We start from the raw sequence: 11,530 nt of genomic DNA, 5'->3' as shown, positions 1-11,530 counted from the left end.
GACTCTGGATCAGCTCAGGTTCCTGTCACAGTTCCTGACACCATCACCTCTTGGGACACGGAGGCCTTCTGTCTGTCCTCCAAAGGTCTGGGTCTGGCTCCTCCTGCTCAGCTGACAGTTTTCCAGCCCTTCTTCCTGGAGCTCTCTCTGCCTTACTCCATCATCCGTGGGGAGATCTTTGAGCTGAAGGCCACTGTCTTCAACTATCTGTCCAAGTGCATCATGGTGAGACTTCAGACTCAGTCTTATCCAATCATATCAAATATGCCACTAATCATGTGTGTTTGACTGACAGGTTAAAGTGACTCCAGCTCCTTCCTCAGACTACACTCTCAAAGCCTCCTCTGATGATCAGTATTCATCCTGTCTGTGTGCTAATGGAAGAAAAACCTTTAAATGGATCCTCACTCCTTCTGTTCTCGGTGAGTTTTCCAGTCTGAATCATTGTTTCTCAGTGTTTGTGTCTATTGTATCTTCACATACATGTCTTGTGTTGTAGGAGTCTTGAATATTACAGTCAGTGCAGAGGCAGAGGCGTCCCAGACTGTGTGTGACAATGAGATTGTGAGCGTGCCAGAGAGAGGACGCATTGACACAGTCACACGAAGTCTGCTTGTACAGGTCAGCGCACATCAAACGGCTCTCAGACATAATTTCTCCATGATCCTAATGCTGCTTATGTCAGTATGATGTGTTGATGTTACTGTTTTATTCTACAGGCTGAAGGAACTGAGAAGACAGAGACCTACAACTGGTTACTGTGTCCAAAGGGTTTGTCTGCAGACAATATTTAGCATCATAGTGTTTCTCTGCTGATCACTGATGTGTGTTTCTGTCTCTCTGGTTCATAGGCGACACTCTCTCAGAAGAAGTGAATCTGACTCTTCCTAAGGATGTGATAGAGGGATCAGCCAGATCCACTGTTTCAGTCATTGGTAACATACAGTATAAGCAGAAATGAGAAGTTTTTGTTTGGGTTTCTAAAATGTAGTGTTTCATTGGTGTTTGGTTTGTAGGAGACATATTGGGTCGTGCACTGAGCAATCTTCACGGATTATTACGGATGCCATACGGCTGTGGAGAACAAAACATGGCTATTCTTTCTCCCAATATTTACATTCTGCAGTATCTGGAAAACACAGAGCAGCTCACCTCAGCCATCCGAGAGAGAGCCACCGGCTTCCTTAAGAGCGGTGAGAGAAATCAATCATGTCAAGAGAATACTGAAATACTGAGAAATTAAGTCACAACACATTTGACTTCAGAAACACTTGATCAACCCAGAATGTTTAAACTCAACAGGATACCAGAGACAGATGAACTACAGACATATTAGTGGTGCATACAGCACATTTGGACACGGAGATGAGAATACATGGTAAATATTTGTAACTTTTCACTCTCACTTTTTTCCTACATAGTTACAAAGATAAAAATTTTATTTTTACTTTACATAGATGGTATTTAGTTTCAACGATTTATGTATAGACTGTCAAATGATTAATCGCAAGTAATCACCGACTTTTATTATCCAAAATAAAAGTCTGTTTACATAATATATGTGTGTGTACTGTGTATATTTATTATGTATATATATATAAATACACACATACATGAATACATATATTTTTTTAAATAATATATAAATATTTTATACATAAATATAGCATAATTTTCTTAAAGCTGCTGTTATGTGGGGTAGCTGGAGGAAACAGGCTGAGGTGTGGATCTAGGTGCAGGTAGTTTAATAAGACGACAAAGTGAACAAGAAACAGGAAACACTGGGAACAAAGAACCAAAGCACGGGTAGAAACGACACCAATAACATTCAACAACTGACAAAGCACAAGTGAAACACAAGGGCTATTTATACACAGTAGAACACAAGGAACCAATGAGTTACTATGGAAACAAACAAGGAGTGGGTGTGGTCCAATGAGTGTCTATGGCAACTAATGAAGGTAGCTATGGAAACAAACAAGGCACACAGCAGACAGGGGCAAAACACACACAAGGAACAGGTGACATAGCCCCCCACCTAAGGAGCGGATTCCAGACGCTCCAAAAACAAAAGACAGAACATATGCAACAAAAGTCCAGGAGAGTGGTGGAGCGGAGGCGGAACAGGTGGAGGGAAGGTGGGCCAGGCTCATGGGGTGGAAGAGGTCCTGGAGACTGAGGTGGAGAAAGTGACCAGGGCAGAGCAGGCAGTGCGGGAGGCCAGGGTGGAGCAGGCAGAGCAGGTGGAGCCGAACAGCACCAGGGCGGAGCAGATAACCACCACAGCAGAGCAGACAGGAGCAAAGATCACCACGGTGGAGCAGATGACCACCTCAGCAAAGCAGATGGGAGCAAAGATCCCCACGGTGGAGCAGATGACCACCACAGCAGAGCAAATAACCACCAACGTGGAGCCAATGAGGCAGGTGACCACCAAGGTGGATCAGGCAGAACTGAAACAAAGATCACAGAGAAGTTAACAGCGGCCTCCTTGGCCATAACAGGACAGTCAGAGGGTTCAAATGCGGCCTCCTTGGCCACATCAAGGCAGCCACCACAGTTAGTGGACATTGAGTGTTTAAACTAGAGGTCTTCATGGGTCCACTTGGATCCAAAAACCCAAGGTCCGACCCGAGACTCGAGCGGGTTCGGGTCCAAAATTTTTACGGGTGCCTCGGACACGGGTCGGGTTCGGTATTAGCGGCCTCGGGTCTCGGGTAATTTAAAATAAACGTGCTTTTTTTTTCAAATGGACCCGATAAGACCTGAATTCTTTTAAACTATCCTGAATGTGTACTTGCACGTTCGCGTTAAGTGAGGAATGCACATAGAAAAGGAGCATACGTTTGTAACCTCGCCAAAAGAAATCCATCTTATAGATATGAGAACCATCAGGAAAATTCACTCGCTTCATGCAGGGCTTTTCTTTTTTTGTGTGCAGAAGCCTTTCGCCGGAGATTAGGTTGCAGACAACACTTGCGAAGCCATGAGTTATGCTATGATCATGAGTTATGCTTTAGATTAGCTATGAAAAACTATCGATTAAATTTTTATCAAACTATCACGTTTATTTTTCAAATCCACTGGTCACAACTGAAAGCCGAACTCAGAAATAACTTGTATCCATCAGGCAGGCAATAATATAAAGTAATAACCAAATTAAATACATGTTAAATAAATTAAAGTAATGGAGAAGCGGCCAAATCAGTCAGCAGGACACCGGGATTTTCCTGACTGGCTGCATGGGTGCAGGCTGTGCACACATCAATGCCGTTTACGTTCGGGTCCAGTCGGGTTCGAAAATAAATGCAGTCGGGTCGGACTCGGGTCTAATTTCATCGGGTCTGTCTCGGGTTGGGTTTTTCTTTTTGAAAAAATTATTTATGCACGTCGGGTTCGGGCAAGAAGTGATTCGGGTCGATTCGGGTCGGGTACAGATTTTAGGACCCGAGAAGACCTCTAGTTTAAATCCAGCCTCGGTAGCCAAAACAGAGCCATCAGGGAACACAAGGAGTTCAGAAATGGCCTCTGTGGTAACAACCAAGTCGTTAGGGGATGCAAAGTGTTCAGTAGTAGCATTCATGGCCATAACAGTGGCATCTGGGAACACAGAGAGTTCAGAAACAGCGTCCACGGCCGTAACAGAGGCAACAGGGAACACAAAGAGTTTGGAGGAGGATGCCGTCACTGTCTTGGAAGAAACAGGCGAGGTGTGCACAGCCTAAACACACAAAATGGCTGTAGCCATCAGAGGGAGAACAGAGAACAAAACGTCTACTTCCGAGACAGATGACGTTGCGGGCGGCGAACTAGAAAGCGCTGAGGCTGGCGAGCTAGAGTGCGTATCGGCCGGCGGGCTTGAGAGTGCTGAGGCTGGTGAGCTAGAGTGTGTAGCGGCCAGCGGGCTTGAGAGTGCTGAGGCCGGTGAGCTAGAGTGCGTAGCGAGCAGCGGGCTTGAGAGTGCTGCGTTAGCCAGAGCTTGAGGAGCATAGCTCCCCCCAAAAAATGTTTAACAGATGGCTGAGCGGTGATGGTGAAATCCTCCTCCACCTCACCCATGGTGAAGGGGGAACCACTCAGCTGCAAAGCCCGCTCCACAAAATCACGAAAACTCACTCGAGGACCATCAATAGGGTAAGTTGTGATTTATGATATTTATTAAGTCCATAGTAATAAAAGGAAATCGAAGAATTGTCCAGAAAATCTGTGTGATACGCCAAGTCCAAAAATTCACGGGTGTGGTCCACGAGGGAACGCTCGCCCTGGCGCAAGAGAATAAGTTTCATACCTGCTAGATCCATGGTTATGGTTGGTTGTTCTGTTATGTGGGGTAGCTGGAGGAAACAGGCTGAGGCGTGGATCTAGGTGCAGGTAGTTTAATAAGACGACAAAGGGAACAAGAAACAGGAAACACTGGGAACAAAGAACCAAAGTACGGGTAGAAATGACACCAATAACATTCAACAACTGACAAAGCACAAGTGAAACACAAGGGCTATTTATACAAAGGAGGACACAAGGAACTAATGAATTACTATGGAAACTAACAAGGAGTGGGTGTGGTGGTCCATTGAGTGTCTATGCCAACTAATGAGGGTAGCTATGGAAACAAACAAGGCACACAGAAGACAGGGGCAAAACACACACAAGGAACATGTAACAGCTGCAGTCCGTAACTTATTTTGTGCTCAAAATTTACAAAATGTATATAATAAATGATCATGAATCCATTTTCCAAACCGTGTTTCTGGCTTATCCTGAATCAATACAGTACACCTATAATACGTTTTTATATTCAGACTATTTTAGACTGGTTCTGGTAGTAACTCCTGCAGAATAGCCCAGTATCTGCGTGACTTATTCTAGACATAAACAGAAAGAAAGTAGCTCCGGCTACAATGTTCTTCCGCAAGATGCATTCGGTTCTCTTTATTTCTCGCAAAAAGTTACAGACTGCAGCTTTAAATATATACATGCATGCATAATAAATATACACAGTACATACACGTAAACACAGACTTTTATTTTGGATGTTATTAATCACAATTAATTGTTTGACAGGCCTAATTTAATCAACTGAAACAACTAATGACATTATTTAAATGAAAACTTTCAAACACCAGGTTGACTGCCTTTGTCCTGAGGTCTTTTGGCAAAGCACAGAAATACATATTTATTGATCCACAAATTATTCAGAGTGCAAAGGAATGGTTAATACGCAGACGGGATTCAGACGGCTGTTTTATCCAACAGGGAAGACTGTTCAACAACAGAATGAAGGTGTGTTATCACTAAACATTATCACAGAAACAATTCCCTTCTATCACAAAAATATTTTCTTTGTTCCTCTATATATTATATATTATATATATATGTTATATATTATATATGTTCCTCTATATACTATATATTCCAGGGTGGAGTGAATGATAATGTGACCATGACTGCCTACATTACTGCATCACTGCTTGAACTGGAAACTCCAGTCACAGTAAGTTAATCTGGTAAAGTAAAGTAAGGAAACACAGTATAATCTCATAGAAAAATAATGCTCACAGCGGCTGTTTCTCTGTTTCTCAGGATCCTGTCGTCACTAAAGGTTTATCATGCTTGAAGTCTGTCATTAAGGATGTCAAAAACACTTACACCACTGCTCTGCTCGCCTACACTTTCAGTCTGGCTAAAGACACGGACACTCGACAGCAGCTTTTCAAGAAACTGGAGGATGTTGCTATTTCAGAGGGTAAGAGATTTCTTTCTGATTAATTTCTGTTGTCTTTTCATACTCGTTGAGCTACTGGTGTCTCTTTTGTCCATGTGTCCTAAAGGGTCTCATCTCCACTGGTCTCAGTCTGCATCTGCTGATGACTCTGATTCTCTGGCAGTGGAGATCAGCTCATATGTGCTGCTAGCTGCTCTCACTGCAGATTCACTCACTTCAGCTGATCTGGGCTTTGCTAACAGGATTGTCAGCTGGCTTGTGAAGCAGCAGAATGCCTATGGAGGATTCTCCTCCACACAGGTGACTCAAACTACTCAAATCAAACACATGATTGCTGAATAATGGGTAAAAATCACATTACTGAACACATTAATTTATCAGGACACAGTGGTGGCTCTTCAGGCTCTGTCTTTGTACGCCACCAAAGTGTTCAGCTCTGATGGCTCCAGCACAGTGACTGTACAGTCAGCAGGAGACACTCACCACTTTGATGTCAATCAGGACAACAAGTTACTGTACCAGGAGAAGCAGCTGCAGAACGTTCCAGCCAAATACAGCATTGAAGCGAAAGGCTCAGCCTGTGTGTCTGTGCAGGTCTGTAGTGCATTCAGCTTCATTGACTCACACACAATCTCTCTCTTTCCTTTCTTAGCATTTTGTGGTTATTTTGCTGTGAGATGGATTGTAAATGTTTTTTTTGTTTGTGTTGACTCTATCAGGTGGCTCAGTTCTACAACATTCCCACTCCTACTGAAGCTAAAACGTTGAGCATTGATGCTAAGTTTGAGGGAGATTGCAAAACATTGGAACAAAATTTCATTTTGAACTTTACTGTCAAGTAAAAACAGATTTAGATTATTATTATGACTACTGTTTTGTTTTAAGGTGTATAAACACCTCTTTAGTGAATGCCTAAAATTACTGACAATCTGAAAAGTTATTTCTCAGTAGTCTCAGTTGTAAAATGCTGTAATTACTTAGAAAAAAATTGGATGCATCTGCTGGTTTAAATATATACGTTGACAATCTGAAAAGTTATTTCTCAGTAGTATCAGTTGTAACATGCTGTAATTACTTAGAAAAAAATTGGATGCATCTGCTGGTTTAAATATATACGTTGACAATCTGAAAAGTTATTTCTCAGTAGTATCAGTTGTAACATGCTGTAATTACTTAGAAAAAAATTGGATGCATCTGCTGGTTTAAATGCATACGTTGTGTTCCTGTTTGTTTGTGTTTTTAGCATTAAATCAGGCCTGTTCATTTTCTCTTTTTAAGGTATGGTGGTCCCCAAGAAACAACTAACATGCTCATTGTGGATATTAAAATCTTATCAGGATTCACAGCTGATACATCAATGGTGCGTTTGGGTGTATAAAGTAATTGTGTATTAAAGTGCCCCTATTATGGGTAATGAAAGGTTTATATTTTGGTTTTGGGAGTCCCCAGCAACAGGTTGACATGCATGCAAGGTCAAAAAACACTTTCATTGTCTTATAATATGCATTTATTTTTACCTTACTTGCTCAATGACTCCCAAACGATTCGCTCAATGATTCGTTTTTCCAAACCCCTCCTTTGCATGACGCTAATCTGCGCGGTGATTCCGATTGGTCTCATTTTCATTTAAATCATAACTGTAATGCCTGAAAAAGCAGCGTTTGTGAGTGCAGTGCTGCTTTGTGTACAGCCGTTGCAGGGGAAACCGCTATTTTTACTGCTCCAAAAGCGGCACCTAGTGGCAAAGAATGAATTTGCATTTTCATTCAGACCGAATGGAACCAACGAAAAACCAACAAGAGGGCGGGCAGTATGCTAATGTTTCATGTTGACATCAACATGAAATGACTTGGGATTCATTTTAAAAACTACTAATTTCAATGATTCAGAGTCTACTCTTTCTTTTGAGAGACAATAACTTTATACACGGTGCACTTTCAGATTTAAAACTTTGCAGGATGTTTTCATTCACTTATAGCTGTGTTACACACTGCATGAAAGGTAATTCTCAAAAATCCATAATAGCGGCACTTTAAGACATACCAATTTTTACACATTTTTACTACTGTTTACTTTGCAAAAAACTGAAAAAAAAAAAAAAACACATCATCATCATCATCATCATATTTTCATATAAATAATTATATTTTCCCTATAGCTTAGAACACTCTTTGGTTCAGGAGTAATGTATGCTCAGAAGTATGTGGAGCGGGTTGACACAAAAGAAGACCATGTCATAGTTTATTTAACAGAGGTAAATAAATAATAACATTTATAAAATTAACATGTATTTAATAATTTCCATGACTGTTACTGTATATGTATTTTTGTTTATCCTCCTGCAGATTCCAAAACATATTTCTATTAATTACAAGATGCAAATGAAACAAGTTCTTCCAGTGAAGAATCTCAAGCCAGCAGTGGTTAAAGTGTATGATTACTACCAAACAAGTAAGATTTTATTTTAACATTCAGAAAAATGTAAAGGTAGATAGCGTTTAATGCCATTTTGATTAAATAAATAAATAACAAAGCATGTAATTCATAAACTCTTTACTTTTAATATTGTATCTTGTCTTTTGTGTTGTTGACACAAAGCCATGCTGAATTAATTTACCATCAGCTGGCGTGCTCATTTATTAATCATATTACTTGCATTGCATGTATGTGTGTGTGTGTGTGTGTGTGTGTGTGAAGACTTGCTTTACTATAGTGAGGTATAAACTTGTTCGGTAACACTTTATAATAACTTTCATTAACAAACATTATATAATGTTTAACTAATCATTACTTAATATATATATTTACATTTATAATGTGCTTGTTAATGTTAACTAATGAACTTATTAAGCATTACCAAATGATTAACAGATCATTATTTATTGTAAATTGAAATGCTTACAAATGTCATTATACTTTCAATTCATATGATCATGCATTTTTTTTTTTAAATCTTCAAATGATTTTGATAGATGGTTTACAATGATTAAAAGCTTCATTAATAAATCATTAACAAACATTATATAGTGCTTAACTGATCATTAGTTAATGTTCACAAATGTCATTAAACTTTCAATGCGTTTTAAAAATATACAAATGATTTTAACAGGAATTACACAATGATTACACGTTTATTTGTTAATGTACTGTTGAATGCTTATTGTCATTAAGTTTAAAGTGTCATTAAACTTCAGTTCACATATTAGCTAATGCTCATTTTTACATTTACAAATGTTGTGAAAATATAGCGTGATTATTAATTTTAAGCACTTCACAAACTATTCATGTTAATATATTCATTAACTCATAATCACAGTCTGTAAAGGTGATATATTTGGTCTTTGTTTGTTGTGTAGACTTCTACTATTTGCACATCTTAAATAATTTATTAATTTGTTAATGTTTTTGCAGTACCCAAGCTATAGTGGAAACTATTCATCAATTGTAAATGTTTATAAACCTTTACTGATCATTAGTACCTTTATGAGCAGTCATTTCGATGGCAAAAAGTGTCCCAAATGACTGGAATTGACCCTATTTTCACATCTTCACAAAACATGTATTCATGTTTTTGCAGTACCCAATCAAAAGTTGAGATTATTCATCATTTGTAAATGTTTATAAACATTTACTAATTTTTTTTAGCATCCTTATTGGCACTGGACTTTTAGCTACTGTAACAACTTTTGTGTAAAGGGTTGTTAGTTAAGTTAAGCTAAATGCTTGGTAAAGACACATTGTGATTTGGGTGCAAAGCATGTTTTTATTGCCTCAACACTTACATTAGTATACTATTGTGAATCATTAAACAGAATATTCCTTGAGTCATACATCAACAGGAGGGGGGAAAACCAATTTTCATGAAAATACTTAATTTTTCATTTATCAAAACAATGCAATATAAACAGATTGAATCGTGTTCCCTTATAATAATCAAATTGACCCCTGTACACTGCTGACCACTTACCCAACCTTAAACCTACCCGTACCACCAAACCTGTCCCTAACTCTACCCGTATCACACCTCAACAGCAGCAAGTGTTGTGCATAAAAAAAAGCTTTTAATCATTGTATAAGAACTGATCAAATCATTTGTAGATTTTCAAGATGATCATATGAATTAGAAGCTTAATGACATTTGTAAGCATTTTAATCTACATGAAATGTTAATTATTAGGTAATGTTTAATACATTTATTAGTAAACATTAACAAGCACATTATTTCATGTTTTTAGATATGAGAATATATATTAACTAATGATTCATTAAGCATTACATAATGTTTGTAAATGATTTATTAATGAAAGTTATTATAAAGTGTTACCATTTCTATTCTTCTATTAATTTGTGTGTTGATGTTACCTTCTTCCTTCAGGTGATCAGTCTGAGACAGAGTACTCCTTCCACTGTCAATGAGGTCATGCCCTTCAATTCTGCAGCTCATAATACTGTATGAGCAGTTATTTTCAGTGCCATTGGTTTATTTCATGTGCATTTTCAAATGTGTACTCAGTGGCACTCACAATTTTGTTTGTAATTTGTTCTTGTCTTCTAACAGAACATGTTTGATCTTATCATAGAAAATAAATCATTTTAATGTTGTAAAAATAATGAAACCACCAAAATATTGTACAATAAACTGTAACGTTTTCAGAGCATCCCAGGAAAAAGCTGCTCTATAAATCTATGTTGCCTTCAAAAATCGATCAGGTGAAGGAGACAGGAAGTGAAGCTGACATTGGATTCAGACATGCCTTGTTGCTTTCCTACCTTGTAATGCATCCTCCGAAGGTGGCATCTTTCAGCTTTAAGGTGCAGCCAGGGAAAAGGGGGGGCTGCACCTCTCCTCTCCTACGCTAAGACGCGAGGAGAGGAAGCAAAGAAAGGAAACAAGGATGCACAAATAAGAAATAAGAAGCACCCATAGACTACTTCGAATTCCACAGTTACTGGTGCCAGCCCCTCTTTAACGGAATGCTTAAGTTTCGAAGTTCAGTAAAGTTGAAAAAATCATAAAAATGATGCAAACGCAACTAAGTATTGTAGTATAACCAAGGAGAACAGTGAACTGGATTTGACGGCATTACACTGCATAACAGTGAAACTATTGATTTTTCCCCCTTCTAATAACAGTGATGTTATTGAATTCTTCACAATAAAAATCATAAAAAATTATGCAAGTGCATTTTTTTTCAAGCTAAGTGTTACAGTATAACCAGCAGGAGAGCACTGATGTATGAACTGAATTTGGTGACAGTAAAGCGTGTTATAGTGAAGCTATGCAAAAGCAATTTATTTGCAAACTAAGTGTTGTAATAAAACCAGCAGGAGAGCACTGATGTGTACACTGAATTTGGTGATAGTACAGTGTGATACAGTAAATTTATTGAATATGTTTTAATACCAGTAAAATTATTAAATATTTTTTCATAAAAGAATATCATAAAAAAATTATGCAAAAGCAATTTTTGTCAAACTAAGTGTTGTAGTATAACCAGCAGTAGAGCATTTATGTGTGCACTTAATTTGATGGCATTACACTGAATAATAGTGAAGTTATTGAATATTTTTTAATAACAGTAAAGTTACTGATTTTTTTTTTTTTTTTTTTTAAAATATGAACATTTTGCAAAAGCACATTTGTTCAAAATAAGTGAAGTAGGATAACCAGAGACCATTGATATGTAAATTGAATTTAGTGACACTACAGTTTGTAACATTGAAGTTGTTGACTATTTTTGTAGTAATGATTTTCGGGTTTTGCACTTTGCATCGGGTCCCTTTGGACTTCTCTCCGCCGCCTGCGCA

General features: G+C 38.3%; 1 protein-coding gene across 1 annotated transcript in view; it reads left to right on the top strand.

The window, feature by feature from the left end:
* Positions 1-11,061, top strand: part of LOC107662756 (alpha-2-macroglobulin-like) — a gene marked incomplete at its 5' end in the record, with an annotated part of 17,283 nt that extends 6,222 nt beyond the window's left edge. Inside the window, 15 exons of the mRNA XM_016452835.1 lie at positions 500-621; positions 720-771; positions 852-935; positions 1,017-1,193; positions 1,303-1,378; positions 5,124-5,280; positions 5,417-5,491; positions 5,581-5,743; positions 5,829-6,022; positions 6,104-6,316; positions 6,442-6,560; positions 7,001-7,082; positions 7,881-7,976; positions 8,068-8,173; positions 10,098-11,061. Of these exons, the coding sequence (XP_016308321.1) occupies positions 500-621; positions 720-771; positions 852-935; positions 1,017-1,193; positions 1,303-1,378; positions 5,124-5,280; positions 5,417-5,491; positions 5,581-5,743; positions 5,829-6,022; positions 6,104-6,316; positions 6,442-6,560; positions 7,001-7,082; positions 7,881-7,976; positions 8,068-8,173; positions 10,098-10,138 (1,757 nt within the window). The remainder of the gene's footprint in view (positions 1-499; positions 622-719; positions 772-851; positions 936-1,016; positions 1,194-1,302; positions 1,379-5,123; positions 5,281-5,416; positions 5,492-5,580; positions 5,744-5,828; positions 6,023-6,103; positions 6,317-6,441; positions 6,561-7,000; positions 7,083-7,880; positions 7,977-8,067; positions 8,174-10,097) is intronic.
* Between the last annotated feature and the right edge of the window lie 469 nt (positions 11,062-11,530).

Source organism: Sinocyclocheilus anshuiensis, unplaced genomic scaffold, assembly GCF_001515605.1.
Source record: "Sinocyclocheilus anshuiensis isolate Anshui unplaced genomic scaffold, SAMN03320099.WGS_v1.1 scaffold1144, whole genome shotgun sequence".
In the NCBI taxonomy this organism is placed as follows: domain Eukaryota; kingdom Metazoa; phylum Chordata; class Actinopteri; order Cypriniformes; family Cyprinidae; genus Sinocyclocheilus; species Sinocyclocheilus anshuiensis.
The sequence above is the reverse complement of the archived record's forward strand: the minus strand, read 5'-3'. Positions and strand labels throughout refer to the sequence as shown.